The 15,556-nt window shown below is 41.4% G+C and overlaps 1 protein-coding gene across 1 annotated transcript; it reads right to left on the bottom strand.

The window, feature by feature from the left end:
* Positions 1 to 1,686: 1,686 nt before the first annotated feature.
* Positions 1,687 to 11,318, bottom strand: FAM154A (family with sequence similarity 154, member A). The gene is made up of 5 exons (XM_009709794.1): positions 11,307 to 11,318; positions 10,950 to 10,990; positions 9,465 to 9,644; positions 6,723 to 6,925; positions 1,687 to 2,639 (listed from the first exon to the last, which is right to left on the bottom strand). Exons 1-5 carry the CDS (start codon positions 11,316 to 11,318, stop codon positions 1,687 to 1,689), a joined length of 1,389 nt encoding a protein of 462 aa, XP_009708096.1.
* Between the last annotated feature and the right edge of the window lie 4,238 nt (positions 11,319 to 15,556).

Raw genomic sequence — 15,556 nt, forward strand, 5'->3', positions numbered from 1 at the left:
ATCAAAGAGTTGAAAGAACAGTCAAGGAGCTTTCCTGCGTAAAAGAACAATCTCTTCTGCAGTCAGAAGCCTCAGCTGTTGCTTTTGTATAAACTCTGTTTCAGAATTCACAGAATTACAGGCTGACAAATAAAATCAGAAAAATAAATGGAGAGATGGGGAAGAAAAAGTATTTTCCTGTCAAAATTCAACAATAAAGACATGAAGGTTCAAGAAGGCTGCTAAGATAGCAGGAGCTGAAAAAAAAAGCCAAACATCCTCTAGGTAAATATCTCACTACAGGTCTAGGTCAATACCATACTACAGGTGAGTGAATACTTTACAGATTCCTGAATTTCTGAAGGCTATGTAGAGCCATCAATAACTACATAGTTTGGCCCTTTTGTATACTGTAATCTGGACAGATTTGACTAGTTGTTCCTGCTGCAAGCACGTAATTTTTCACTGAAGATATGAGCATATGTTTAGAAAAGGCCTTGAGGACTCATATAAGGACTTCAAGTGACACAGAATCACTGTGCCTCCAGCGAGATTGTTCCAGTGGCTTCCCACCCTCAGGGTTAAGCATTCATGTCTTTAGATGGAATGTGTTTGGCTTTAGCTTGCAAGCACTTACAGAAGTCTTGTATCCCAATGAGTTTCAAAACTTCTAAAAAGTTTTAAAATACGTTTATACAGAAAATTGTCGTCTTCTTCCTGTTTAAATGCAGCCACTTTGATGGTGAGACACAAGCCTCTCCTCCAGCATGCAACAGCTCTGCCTAGTGCTTGAGCTAAATACTCGGGAAACAGTCAGAGCGCTAGGAGTAAGAGAGAGGAGGATTTAGGAAAGTAGAATGTGCTTAAGAAACCAGTAAGTTTCATTGTGCTAATGAAACACTCGTAAGCCTACAGAAAAGCACCTTGGACACAGAAATGAATAGTTCTGGTCAGGAGCTTAATATTGGCCTTATCCAAAAGATAATACAACTCCAGTTGCTGGCTGAACTGTAGCAACACATGACAATTTCAACCCTTTGATATTTCTGTTATCCTCCCTGCATCCTGCAGCGAAGAGCTTTTACTGAAAAGCTCTCCTTGCAAGTTGTCAGCTTAGGTTGCCATCTTTAGCATGACAATCTCATATCTGATAGCCTAGTTCTGGGCAATACAATGACACAAATGATGAAGGCGCATTCTTCAATGATATTTAACCTGTAATTGTACCTTTTGTACGTGTTTTTGATGGGAGTGACAGATAAGGCCAGATCTCAGACTTTGTTATCCAGCTATGACTTACAAGTGTGACTTCACAGCACGTAATTCATCTGAATAGGCTGTCACCATGGACAGGGCTGAACTCTCATTACACCAATAATAACGTATGTTACTACAAGATCTCTCTTTTAGTGTCTCAGGAGGAGGATATCTCTCTCAATTAAAGAGCAAGAGTTAGGTGGGAAAAAGAAAAAAAATTACAAAGAAGCAATGTTCAATGTGTCTTTTCACTGGATTTTGTTTTTCATTTGTGCAAATGATCCAGAAAAAGCCAATGCCTGGCAATTAAGTTTAAAATCTCCCCATATATGAAATCAGTAACTGCTTTGAAAGGAGGTTACAAACAATATCAACCTGTCATTTGCAGCTCACTGAGACCTTGCTCTTTTAATCCATTTCCAATAAGGCTGTATCCACTCTCTTCTTTCTTCAGTATCTGCCTTGCAGGCACTCACTCTTGGAAGCTGGGCGATAGAAGCTGTGACCATCAGCATCAGTTCCTACAAAGATGTAACCAGGTGGGTTTTTGTAAGATGCCAGGCATCTAACAATTCCCTTTGGTATGTAGCTAGTAGCGTACGTCGTTTTAGCATCTAGCGGAGTGTGATGCTTTGGGCCTGACCACCCAGGTTTACAGCTCTTTGTAACTGTGAGTGGATGAGGTACATAATGGGTCTGAAAAGTAGTCAAGCAATCCATTGGTTTTGCTGGGAAACTCAGCTCCGGAGCATGAATGATAGGTTTCAGTCTCTTGCACAGCCAAGGTTTATAGTCTTCTTTCATTACGGAAGAGCTATTGAATGGCTCAATACTTTTTCTAAGCTGGGACAAAGGTCGACACATCTTGGCTGGTGTACCATTTCGGTGCTTGTAATCTGTCTGAGTAGTGGTGTGAAGGTCCATTTTCTCCAGAGGAGGAAGATACACATCAGGTTTTTTGATGAATAAAGGTGGTTGTGGCCAAGCTTGGTATTTTTCCTGAAACTCAGTTATAGAGAAAAACGGATGATTGTAGGGAGTCCTCGGCTGGCATGGTTTTGCAAGCTTGGCGGGCTGACCAGCCAGCCCCTTGTAAGAAACTTTGTGGGTAGTGAGGTCATCAAATGGGACCTCATTGCCCTTGTATTCCTCATTTTTATGGACATAACGTTTCTCCAGAGGATGTGGCACGTAATTCACTCTATAACTGGTTGTATTCTCAAAAGGAGTCTTGGTTTTCTGACCCAGATTCAGAGGTTTGAAGCTTTGAGTCGCAACTGGCCCTTTGTAGAGATAGTCATCCTGGGCAACAGTTCTGTAGTCAAATTTTTCTTCTGATGGGTGAAACCTGTCATTTGGTCTGATCAGCTGTGTCTTTGGTTCATTCCATAGCACGTAGTCATCTGAAACATAAAAGGAATCCTATCTAGGTACTCAACTGAAGTTCTTCCGTGAGTTTAATGATTGATAAATCCTATTAAAATACCTGCTGTAGAACACATTATACACTAGTGTGCTAACCCCTGGAAATGCTTAGCATCTACACAGAAAATGGAACGACAATAGTCCTGTACCCACCTATACCTACAGAGATGCTGAAATACAATGTGGGAAAACTAAATTACATTCTCCGTCTTGCAGAGACATTTTCTGCAGGTGACTGAGTGGGTACTGTCGTCATGCCTAGTCAACCAGAAATCATGAAAGTAGCGTATCACAGGACTGACTTCAACCCCCTTTGTTTACCTTCCTGCAGCTATGCTGGGGCTGGTCAGAGCACAGGCAGAGTACGCCTATGTCTGCAGAAGGCTGTTAAGGTGTCTCTCACAGTATCTCTGGGGCAAGGAGAACCAGATGTCCACCATTCCACTCTAAAGGCCAAGTTGTAGAGCTACCCTTCTTCTTTGTACCTTCTCATTTGCAGATGACCTGATTTCTCAACTGCACAGAGGTGACTCTGCCTACTGTTTGCTGAGTTCGGGGTTTTGCAGCTCACCTTGGTGTCAGTAAGCTGTGCTGTGTGGCATCTTTTCAGCTCTTTGCTTTGCTCTCTGTGGTACTCCTGCTGTTAGTACAAGCAGGAACCATGAAGGGGCTTGTAACTCTGTCTCCAGTTCCTCCTTGTTAGAGAAATTGGACTGGAATTTGCAGACCAAACCTACATTGATCTGAAGCATTGAATCATATCACAGAGATGGTCCTTACTCCAGAAATCTTCTTATCCAAATTCATGACTAAGGAAACATTTTAGGTGGCATTTTAGAGACATTCATATCTTCCTTCCAGGGAAAAAAATGACGCAGTGAAAAAGATTTGCACTCAATCACATTAGAAATCTATTGCAAAGCTGCCTAACTTTCCAACCAGTGCTGCAGCCACAAGACTGTCGTTTTTCCCCTTCCTAGTAATCCTGTGCAACTTCCCCTAGAGAGCGTTATGGTCACTGGCAGGAAGTGGAAATAAAATACTCTTGGAGCTAACACAAGTCTTTTTTTTTTTATTATTTTCCCTGCTTTCAAACCACATTAAGAGTCATGAGGCAAATAAGCTTCCAGCTGACTCTGTAGAGGAAGGAAGTCTGGATTTCAAAGTAGTAGAAAGTAAATGATGCAATTACGCATCAGGATATTTGAACTTTCCAATCCAAACAGAGTCATTCCTTTTGAATAGCAGTAGTTACTGTACTGCACAAACACAATTACACGTTATTACAATGTGAAGTTGACCCAAAAAAAAGTAACTTTTTGCCCTAATTAAGTGTCCATTTAAAGTCCTTCTGGTTCAAATCAAGTTGCCCTGCCCTGGAACAGGAGAGAAGGCAGCAGCCACAGGCACCATGCTGCTCCCAGCGAGCACCCTGGCCCTTGGGTACAGAGCTGCCCTCATGCTGCTAATTTGTGTAGTCAGCTGAGAACGTGGGCCTGCCTGTGACCACTGGCATAGACCATTCATTTGCCACTGTTGGTGCCACTGAAGCCCAGGCCGTATGCCCTGCTAGTGCCAGGGGTGATTAAATGCCCCAGGTGCTCCTGTTTCTCTTGGGGAATAAGAAGTGTCCAGGGACCACTGCACTGGTGGGATGCTGGTGTTGTGCCCGTGTCTAGGGTACATCATTTTCCTGGAGAGATGGTCCAGCAGGGTGAATCTTGAGCATATACAGACATGAGTCATTACAGGGGTTGTATCAATACAGTGTTAAAAAGTGAGAAGCTAACAAGATTCAGCTTGTATCTAACCAAGGGCTTGTTCAGAGATCTGACATTTCAGATGCCAACCAAGAGTTACTAAAACTCTTTTTAGGTTCTCCCGTCACCCTTGCTGGAAAGTAGTCTGTGCATTTTGGACTTAACCACAGCTTTTGCAAAATATTCAAAATATGACAAGCAAGTCCATTTGTCTTCAATTTTAAAAATTCACAAGCTCTAAACGCTTGGAGACCTCATAGGCATTATGAATTTATTTTACTTAGTGTAAGCCAGCAGTGCTACTATTCCTTCAAAATATGTTACCATTTTATTGTAACTCTAATTCTTCTCCCATAGATACTAATAGTTTCCCATGTAGCACAATCTTGAATACATTAGGGGGTATAGGAGGGAACGGAGGTAACGAACCATATGTTATTGGAGGGTTAGGCACATTTCACTATAACCAAGCAAGACAAAACTACAGTTAGATTACATACCTGCAGATGGATAGAAACAGCCATGTGTATATCTTGGAGGAGGTGGAAATTTTGAAACTTTAAGTTGCAAAGTAGTCTGACATTAATTGTGATATGCAATAGCATCATCTTAAACCTACAGTGTCATTTGGGATATGGTGTGTTTAGTGGGAAGGAGTATGACAATACAGTAGGAATGGTAACATAATACCAATGCAGCAGTGTTTTATGTGCTGCTTAAATATTTGAATTAGCATAACTAATTGAATAGCATGTTTCAAAATTTCACACTTGAGTAGTGATCAGTAAACCTATCAATGCTTAGAGAATAGCACAATGAAAATTTGTATTTTTTGTGAACCTGGGCCTTTAAAAGGGAATTTATTCACTATGCAACTTGATCTTTGAGGAGGTTTGGATGAAGATTTCCATTTGCAGTGTTCTGAAAAATACTGCAAATTATAACCAAATGTGACTGTGATACATTTTGTTAGAGCTCTGCAGTAACATTTAAGGTGCTCACCCAAACACTGATAAAAGACAAAGATATACATCTGGTTCAGATACAGAGAAGTTAAGAACATCTAAACACAGAAGGAAAGATCCTCCACTGGTGCAAAGCAGCCTTTTTTTATAGGCTTCACTGAAGCTATTCCAATGAATACCATCTGGTGACATTGCCTATGCAAAACAGAGTGTTCAAAATTGTGTCAACGTGGGTATTTTGCACCCGTGGGTCATAGCCTTCACGACTCAAGTCATTATAAATGCACAGTATTTCCTGTGTGCTTAATGTAAAAATTCCAGTTTATGCCATTGCAAACATGTAGCTGCACTAAAGTCTGACTTTATGTCATTTCAGCTGGGTAATATGAACACTGCATTCAAATACCTTTTATTTCCTTACATTCTTTATCATTTTGAGTTCTAAGAAAAAAATTGTTTCTGTACATTGCGACAAATTGCAATGCCAGCACCAATCATAAACTTTTATGTTTGCATAGCATAATAAAAATAAAATAATTAAAAAATATTTTAAAAAATACACAAATGCTAGCTATCTGCCTAACAATGTTAGCCAGCTGGAAGGTGTGCAGAGGGGAGGCAAAATCCTCTGGTTTTCTACTTATGACTTACTACCAAAACTAGCACGTTGCTGTAACTGTGTAATTGAAAGTTTTCTCCCAGTGCATGCAGAAGAGAGTTCATGCTTGTGAAGAGGAAGGAACAAAGGTCCCACAAAGACAAACCACCTACACCAAGTTACAGCTACTGAGAAACAAGGGCATAGTTAGATGCACAGTTCACTGTTTTACGAGGAGTAGAGCTTGAGTGTTTTGGATATTTGTGTGGAACTTCTGTGTGTCCATAATTCCCATATACTTCTCTTGTACATCCACAGATTAACTCCGCAGTACTTACAAAAAGGGTCCCATGACCTGCTCAGACCTTGCAAATTCTATGTATTTTAGATGTGTCTGATCCACTGAATGTGTGCACAAGCCCTGCAGTATACTAAGAGTACGTTCAGTATATCCAAAATAAGATGCTGCCAGACCCACTTGCAGGAGTTCACATGGCCCTGCTTCTACCTAGGATGCCTTGTAGGCCTGTCAGACATGCAAAGGAGATGAATTCAGAGAGATCCCAATGCTACCATTCATGTGGGGCTGTATTCCAGACAACTTGTGGTTTTGTGGTTCCTGCACAGCTTGTTGGCTTACATAGATGGAAGGAACAACAACTGCACACTGTTTTGATCTGTTTTCTTCCAAAATGAGGCTATTGATGAAGTCCTGAAAAAAGCTGGAAGGGCACATACCTTTGTAAGTTGTTCTTTTACTCATCTTGGCGCTGGGGATGTGTATCGACATGCAGGGAAGGCATGGAGGTACTTGAGAGATAGGGTAGGAGTTATAATCTTGCATATAAGTGGAGGTCAAATCCATAGTCTTGTCACTCTTGACATGCTTTTCAGGTAGTTTACGTTTCTGTGGCAACACTTCATGGGCTATGTAATCTCTCCTGTGAAGAATAATTTCATTATGTCTTTTATCTTAAGGAAAAAACTATCTTCCTTTTTCTGGACACACAAAGAAAGCAATACTTCCTTTTATCTCCACAGCCTAAGAAAGTCTGGATAGGATACACGCAGTTAATGACACACACAAGTCTTTCACATTTGGAAACCTGGACTCTGAAAAAGGAACTGACAGTTATCTCTGTTCTACAGTGGAGTTATACCAGAAGACAAAAATCCTTTTAAAAGCCCAGTAATTATAGCAAGCTATCTAATACGTATGGGAAACATACAAGAGAGGCAACAATAGCCTTCCTAGACAATACACTGTAGAGCAGTTCAGCCCAGGATGGGGAGATAATAACAAAACAGTTTTACAGCAAAACACCAGTTGAGGTAAGAAACACCAGCACAGTCAGACAGTCATTTTTTTCGCAGGTACTGTAAAAGAAATATTTTAAGATACCAGAGTAGTCTTATTTAACTCCAACAAAACATTACAGAAACAAGATGGAGAAGAAAGTAACATCATCATCTGACATTCACTAATCTGAACCTATTTCACTGCCCACATCCGCTGGTGCAGGGCAGACAGTCTGCTGCCTGGCACCAGCGAATTCAGTCCCTAATGTCAGAGTGCTTTTCCACCACTGTGCAGATCTGTTTACGCCACTGGCAGTCGACCAGGAGAAACGGTCAGTAGAGGAGCTATTCTACTACTAATATTGCGCTTTGCATCTGGAGTGATGCTGGGTAGGCAAGAGCCTGAGCCTCTGAATATACTGTATTAGTTACATATTTTAGCAAATAAACAAGAGTCTCAAAAGTGTATGTGAAGCAGAAGGGAAGAGAATTCACATTGCAAACTGGTAGGTATAGAGGTAAAAACAGAATGCAGAAGTAAAACCCAAGAGCATCAAGAGGTACTTATGTAGACGTCACAGATGTTGTAGCCCCTTGGCATACTTTTGTCAGCAATTTAAAGCCAATGTGTTTTTTAAGAAGGGACAAGAAAAGACAAGCAGAAATAGAACAGACATGCAGTATCCCCAGTAGCAGGGAGGGCTCAGTATCTGAGAGGGTCTTTCCCAAACCAATCACAGTACACTGCACAATACCACGGTTGAAACAGCCGAGCCTGTACCAGAGGCAAGTAACAGATCACAGGCAGACAAATCTTCACCAGTGTGATCAAGGGTTTTCTGGCAGTGGGAATACCTTTTCCCACTCTGACTACTGCGATACAACAGAACCTGCAGTGGAGATTACAGAGGAGAGATTGACTTGCTGATAAATCAGAGGCAACTTGCAAAGTTTCTAAAGGCTCCTTGACAGACCTCACGTGGTGGCTGCCCCTCCTCACCTGCCTTAAGAGGACACCAATGAGCCCATGATGTAGTTATAGGCAGACGCAAAGATTTCTAGCTGCTTTGGCTCATGCTGGAGACGGAAGGCATATATAAAAATGAAGTCTGCTCTTTGAAAGCCTCTGATCCTTCTGGTTGTTTCTGAAAACTCCCACATAGATAGAGGCATCCCAAATGTAAGTCAGACATTTTAGACTTCATGAGTCACTTTTGTGACTTAAATTGACAAGTCTTAAAAAGGCATAGGTAGGGGAAGGAGTTGGTAGAGCTTCCATGTCAGGATGAGGACAAATGGGTGATGTTAGCTGCTAAGACTTTATTAATAGCCATTGGCATCTCCTAGGTCTCTAATTCAGTTCAACAAAGGCAAGAGCGGTGTTGCTTATGACTGCACCTGTGATGACAAAGCAAGTAAACATTAGGATCAGGCAGCAGCCACTGTTTGAGGAAAAGGAAGCTCTCAGATTCATACTAAAGGATCAGATTCCTGTTTTTTATGAGTTTCTTCTTTGGCCAAGCACTCGGCACATCACTCTACCAGCAGCAGGGAAGAGCCTCAGAAGTTACTTCCATCAGGGAAACGGGCACAGTGCAAGTGTGAGGACTTCTGCCAAACACCAACACTGAGCAACAACATAGCTGAGAGAAGAAACAGCCCAGCAATCTACATTGACTCCTTGAGGAAATCACCCACACTGCCTTTCCAATCACCAAGCTCTACCATAGTCACACCTCCTTGGAAACCAGTCACTCACGTTACAGCATACAAAGCGCCACATAAAACACAGAGCAAAAGAAAAGTTCTCCTCCAATGTCATCCATACTTTCCCAGACAACATTTTCGTGGGTTTCCCAGAAACCTTCCCAAAATAGAAAGTGAGCAAAAGCCAAGACCATGACTATGCTTCTATGGCCCATGTATTCTCTGATCAGGTCACATCTCAACCTCCAGGAAGTGCAAGAAAAATAGCTGCTTGCCTCCACTACAACAACTGGCCCCAGGTAGACCTTCATCCCTCCTTCATAGAGCCCTCATGAGTGTTTGTACAACCACTATGTTGTTCTTTTCAGGCTGCCCTTGTGAAAACCAATCATTTTTAATTTCTCCATTACCTGTCTCTCACACACACAGATTATCTAACTCACAGTCCTCACTCTCCTGCACAATTTTTCCTACTTTGTAGTCGAGACGCCTTCCATGGGTATCTGCGCCATCTGGTACACATTCTTTGGCTTAAGTGAGCCTCTGGGAACGGCGTTGGGATAAAGGGGGTACCGCTCCATGTACTCTGACAGCATGCATGGCTTCCCATTCTTCTCATAGGGCCTGGTGGGCAGGTGTGGACAACGGTGACATCTGCAAGGGAAAAGAACAGCACAGCAGTTAATGAGTTACAGGTAGCTGATTAATAATACCTCATTGTGTAAGTCAGCTGCAAATTGCAACTAGAAAGTAGTGGATAAACAAGCATTGCAATGGCTGCTACAACCTTGATTATTTAAAATGCAAAAGCATAACCTGCACAAAGAAAGTGTTGATTCTTTCTACTACTATAGCCTGCAGTCAAAAAGTCTGTGAAACCAAAAAAAAACCAGCCTAGGAAAAGCAAGTTAACCTGAGATACAGCCAAGTGCACCATATTGTGCTGGACTAGAAACTCTATTTAATGCCCCTTTTGCTCCATTTCTCATAAATTTATTATCCTACTTTGCCCACATATTAAGCTCACTTGTGTAGACAAGTGAGCAAAAGGGCAACAGTTCAGGAGTCTCTGTTCATTCACAGTTGGGCAGCACTGCTCTGCCCATCTCTCTCTCTGAAAGCAATTCAGCCTAAGTACTGAAAGACCTCTCCATAATGCGCACCAAAACAAAGATAGTGAGAACAAATTGATTTTCTGAGGAAGCTCCTTCCTGACTGAAACTAAAATGCCACCATGGATCATCCATCATTAGTGACCTGCTTCTCTCCACACTGGGACCAGGTCAGAGCAGCATGGGCAAGGCTCATCCTGTCAAAAAGAGGTTTGGGTTCCCACCCTCAAATTTTTCCCAGAGACCTAACAGTTTATGTTCCTTTCTGTTTTAAGTCAAACCTGCTAGGGTAAATGCAAAGGTTGCTGATTAAGGACTTCAGGAACCAGGAGTTACAGTGAGAGGAGGAAGCCTCATTCCTGCCAAAGCCAGTGTTCCCTACTGGATGTATGTTTTCCAGTCCTATGTCCAGTCCAGATATGAATTACTGAATTGAAAGGGCTTCTATTCTTAACAAAGTCCCCATTAAACAAAAAGTTGAGATTACCTAAATTTATACAGATAACCTTCGGTCTACATTCAAGTGTACACCTTCATATACTGAATCATTTTCCAGACTAGCACAAGGGAAGAAGGGCCCAGAGGGCTCAAACAAAATTCATTATCTTTTTGACAAATCAGTTTCTCACTTGGATTACAAATCCTTCTGTGAAATCATAAATCAGAAGGAGTCCTAGTAGGTTGATTTTTGTCTTAGAGAAATTGTGAGTTTGGACCCAAATGGAGTCCTTACAGGGAGTAAGGCCGACTACCCGTCAGTAAGAATATTAGAAGAAAATACTTCAGGGTGGAAATCTCAAAAGAAAAAAGAAAAAAAAAGAAAGAGATACCCCACTCTCTTACCAACCTTATAAAATTCCAGCTTTCTTGATGGTCCACGTGACCTTGCTGGAATGGATTTTGTGACAAAAAACTTTCAAAAACAGGCTGCACTGACACTTTCTGGCCACTCTTGTGGTCTTCCAGTATTCTGAAGAATTATTCCTCATTCTCCAAGAGAAAATGATCTGCCTATTCTTTCTACTTCAAATCTGCTGGCTTCACGTCACCTCTAAGTGCACTTTCATCGCCTCTACTCTTTTAAAGTCTATGACACAGCAAGCTAGTCTTCTGTTTGGCTTTACAGTGTGTTGATGAGGCCCTTATGTTAGCTTTTTATGGTAAAACAGCACTCAGACCATTGTTGGGGAAATAGCTATACTACCTGGTCGACCATGGCCCTGCACATGGTGCAGATGCTGGCCAGCACCAGCATTTTGCAAATAAGGTAATTGTTGATCAGGAGTAAATTAATGACGCTTCACTAATACCATCAGTTAGTATCCCATTACAGCTCAGCTGCACACACAGGATTTGGAGGGGCTCGCTCGTGACACCAGCTTTCCCAAGTGGTGCAGAGCAGAGGCTTTGTGCAGCTGCCGCACCTGCCCAGTAGCACTGTTGGCACTGTGGAAGGTGAGGGGTCCTGCAGATCAGCAGGAGAAGGGTGGGTAATGCAAGTAACACTTTGAAGACCCCACAGGAGCAAGCATTAAGACTATGAATTCTTATTCAATTACAAACCATTACTTTTAATGCAGGTACCGCACAAAAGTCAAGACATTATGAAAGCGGTCACACTAGGTAATCACATGTCCTTCTAGGCCCAGGTACTTAAGGGATGTAGATACCTATCTCCCCTTTCAAATCTGTTACCACAGATTATTTGCCTTCAACATTCAGAAGCTTTTTAAAAGACACTGTATTTCTTGGAGACATGCCAATGCACTAGCAAACAGTTTACAACTATTCATTCACAAGGGACCCAAAGTATGCTCCCTTGGCCTTATTTCAGTACTAGCTATACTAATCTTTCTGCCAACCTGTACCAGGCTGAAGTATTTCAAACTATTTAGTCATGAACCAGTTGTCTGAACGTTTAAACAATGAGTAGTAAGAATTATGGAAGGATCAGTGACACTCCACACATAAAATTTGCCTGAAATATTTTCTCTTGTAGCCAAGAGAATTTTTTACTTAGTTAAAAGCTTCTGGTTCTACCTTTGACCAACTCTTTCTGGGTATGGTGAGATGCCTAAATTTTGCAAACCTGGGTGCTAGAGTTTATTACGGTCTTCTGCTCATCTTGCTTTCCCAAAAACTTTAGAGAAACCTAAGATACTTCCAGATTACACAACTTCTAATGAGGGTAAATTTGCACAGAGTGAATTTCAGATACTTACCAACAGCCATCTGTAACGATCTGAATATTAGAGCCCTTTGGGCAGAAACAAATGAGGCCTTCAGAGTTTGTAAACTAGGAATTTGTAAGAATAAAAAATAGAATTCAACTCTCATAAGCTTTAGGTAGGTTTTTAAATACCAGTTTTTACTACAAACAGGTTAACTAAATCAGCAAGCACTGTTAGGTTTTAGAGGGAAAAAAATGTATTCTTTTAATTAAAATTGCCATAATATCTTCTGAGTATTCTTTCCTGAAACCTGCAACTTGGGTACTTCTCATAAGGTATTAACTCGTGAAGCTTTTTCTTTAGGAAACTATGTACACATAAGCACAACATAGCTAGAACAGAAGCCAAAGCATTCAAGGCAGAGCACCTAGCACCAAGTGACCAAGTCAGAGTAGCCAGAGCATCACCAAGCACTGCATTCACTTTCGTCCAGAACAGTCAGTGAATGACTCACTGCACAGACAGTTGAAAACCTATGCGACAGCCACAGCTATTGGTGACTTGTGATTATCCATGGCTGCTGGCAGTATGACAGATGATCCAATACAGAAGGTAACATATGGTAAAAAGAAGTAGCAAAATGTCAGATCCATGGACATCCCGTGTTGTGTACAAGGCCACCATCGAGGGCTCAAATTCATCAGGAGATGAGAGTGAATATGCCCTGCCCTCAGGTCCGTGCTCTCACCCTGCACCAGACGGGAGGGGTGGGGTCCTTGGATGCAGTACAAAGCATGCCTGTGTCAGGCAAGAGAAATCTCAGAAATGAGTATCCACCTGTTACGCCCATCCTGCATGGTAAATAAGGTCTAGATCATATGTCGTTGAGCAGTGTGGTTCTGTCCTGGCAGCCAACCCATTCAATTCTCCCATGAAGGCTGCATTTGCCAAAAAATACCAACGTTTTTTACTTAAAACTGCTGAGTCGGTTGGATTGTCTCTACCCAGGTGAAACGATGCTCGCCCCGCTTTCATTTTCTCAACAGCCAATTTGACTAGCTTTCTGAAATGCATGAGATGTTAAAATGGTCATAGAGTTTTGTATTCTTTCTTATTTCTACGTGCATCTGTCAAACTTTCCAAATTGTTGGCATACTCTACTGACAGAAATTTTAATTGCTCCATTTTCCTTTTCCGTAGTCTATACAACTGCTTCCTATATGGTCATTTCTATGCACAAGAATGCAAATTATTCTGGAAATTTAAATTCAGGAAGTCTTATACAATCACTGATGTCTTAGTGCAGTTTATATGCATTCCTGATCAAATGCCTAGGTTGACTCCAGAGTGTAGAATAATACCTTTCTGTTGACACAATGCTTTATACAGAGTGTTGCCAAACACTGTAATTGACAATGCACACCGGTATTTTCAAAGCAGTTTCTGGAAATCCTAGGAAACATGAAGGGACTTTGCTCCAGGATTCTTCTGTTTTGAAGGAGGCTGTGAGCATGAAAATAGTTTGTAAGGACCTCCTCCAGCCATTTTGACAGTCAGCTAGAATCTCAGAGGGTGCACCTTGTTCACTCTCATTGAAAACACAGTTCATGCAGGTTTCCCACCAGAAAAGTCTCTAAAGGAGTCACACATGTGGAGAGAAAAAACCTGCAAGCTGAGAGCAGATGCTCTCAGATGTATAAAGAGATGTGAGAAAGATGCTGGGGGCTGGAAGCAGCAAAGAACACCACCGAAACTAGAAGGAGTAAATGTGCTTAGAGGGAGGCTGGGGAGAAACCATGCGGGAAGACAATAAAGGCACTTGCCTGGCCTTAGACAAGAGGACAGACAGTGTAAAGGGGTATTGGTGGATTGGCCCTAGGGAATTATGGAAAGCCTCCAGAGGTAAAAGGGTACCCAGGTCTTAAGTGGGAAGGAAGAAGCGTGGGAGAAGGGAAAAGTTGTGTCAAAGTGCTAGGAAGAATGGCCACTTTGGAAATCTGGATTTTGCTTTTAGTGATCAATTTAATTACGTAACTACCCAACTTGCACCAGTTGTAGAATAACCTGGCAAAATATACACTGTGTCTTTGGCACGTCAAAGCCTCCCTACACTGCTGCATTAACTTGCAGTTACATGAACTCATGATAGCTCACTAGCCAGAGGTACTCAGTCTCTTTAAAAACCAAATATAACAGACTGGAAGTATGTCCGTGTGTAGACTTTTAATGCTAAGTAGTGTGCGTAGTAATACTTATAATAAAAAAATACATGAATGTTTGAAATTTCACATCCTTCATTCCTGGTTTTCGGCTTATGTAAAGGTAGTCATCAAACAGACTTGAAAGCCCCATCAGTGGCGTTTATTTGGAATGCAAGTGCAGATCTTAAGCTAACTGAATGTCATAAATAAATGAACTTCTGCCATCTTGCATATTGAAAGAATTACTTTGATAATAACATTGTGATTACTTTTTCATAAATATGCCTGGAAAGGCTGCTCTCAAATTACGGAATTTGAAGCTTTCCGATGTAATACTCCTCTTCAGCACTACACATAATACTTAGATCTTGTAACAGTTAATGGAACCCAAGGTGCAAAATGAAGCATTCAAAAGCAAGGAAACACTGGAATTACTGTTGCCTGTAGCAGATCAGCCCAGCTCTGTTGTCCACGTGAAGTATGGTACAGTTTAACTTACATAATCAAACACCAAATTTTCCATAGTTAAAGACTTACTTGAGAGGCACAGCTTCAAAGAATTTCGATCTTTTACTTTTGCTTGTTTGTTTTGCAACTGTTAGCATGTTTTGCTCTAAACAGGTCATTAAAAACAGTTGCAGACACATCACTGTTATGCATGTGGATTAGGAATATGCACATGGGAACAAGTGGCAACAGCATGCAATATTTAGACTGTGGCATCTTGAAGACAGTCTGTAGTTTGTCTCCATTAGTTGACAACTGGATCTGGGCAAGCCCAAGTGACCTTAGGCCAGGTAACCTTCTTATGTGTCTGCCCATATTGAACACCTTAAAGGAACTCAGCCTCAGGTACCAAGGGAAATCTGAAGATTTGGCATTAAGTTTTATCAAGTCATCATGCAATGGATAACAGTGGCTGGATTTGGAGTTTTACTTCTCATCTAAGAAAAACATCGGCATTTTCCTCTCCTTACATTCTTCAGAAGGAGGTTTTTGCCAATAGTGAAGTTATTCTGCAGTATCTGAAGGCACTAAAAATAGAAAATTCATGTATGTATCTAACTCTGACATTTTGTGCT

Source organism: Cariama cristata, unplaced genomic scaffold (genome assembly GCF_000690535.1).
Source record: "Cariama cristata isolate BGI_N322 unplaced genomic scaffold, ASM69053v1 scaffold8611, whole genome shotgun sequence".
NCBI classification, from domain to species: domain Eukaryota; kingdom Metazoa; phylum Chordata; class Aves; order Cariamiformes; family Cariamidae; genus Cariama; species Cariama cristata.

What these genes read in the sequence shown, in the direction of transcription:
- FAM154A (XM_009709794.1), bottom strand. An exon ending in GAAAGCTGGAATTTTATAAG is followed by an intron (nt 9,645 to 10,949) that starts GTTGGTAAGAGA and finishes TTTCCCTTGCAG; the next exon opens with ATGTCACCGTTGTCCACACC. An exon ending in GAAGGCGTCTCGACTACAAA is followed by an intron (nt 6,926 to 9,464) that starts GTAGGAAAAATT and finishes TATTCTTCACAG; the next exon opens with GAGAGATTACATAGCCCATG.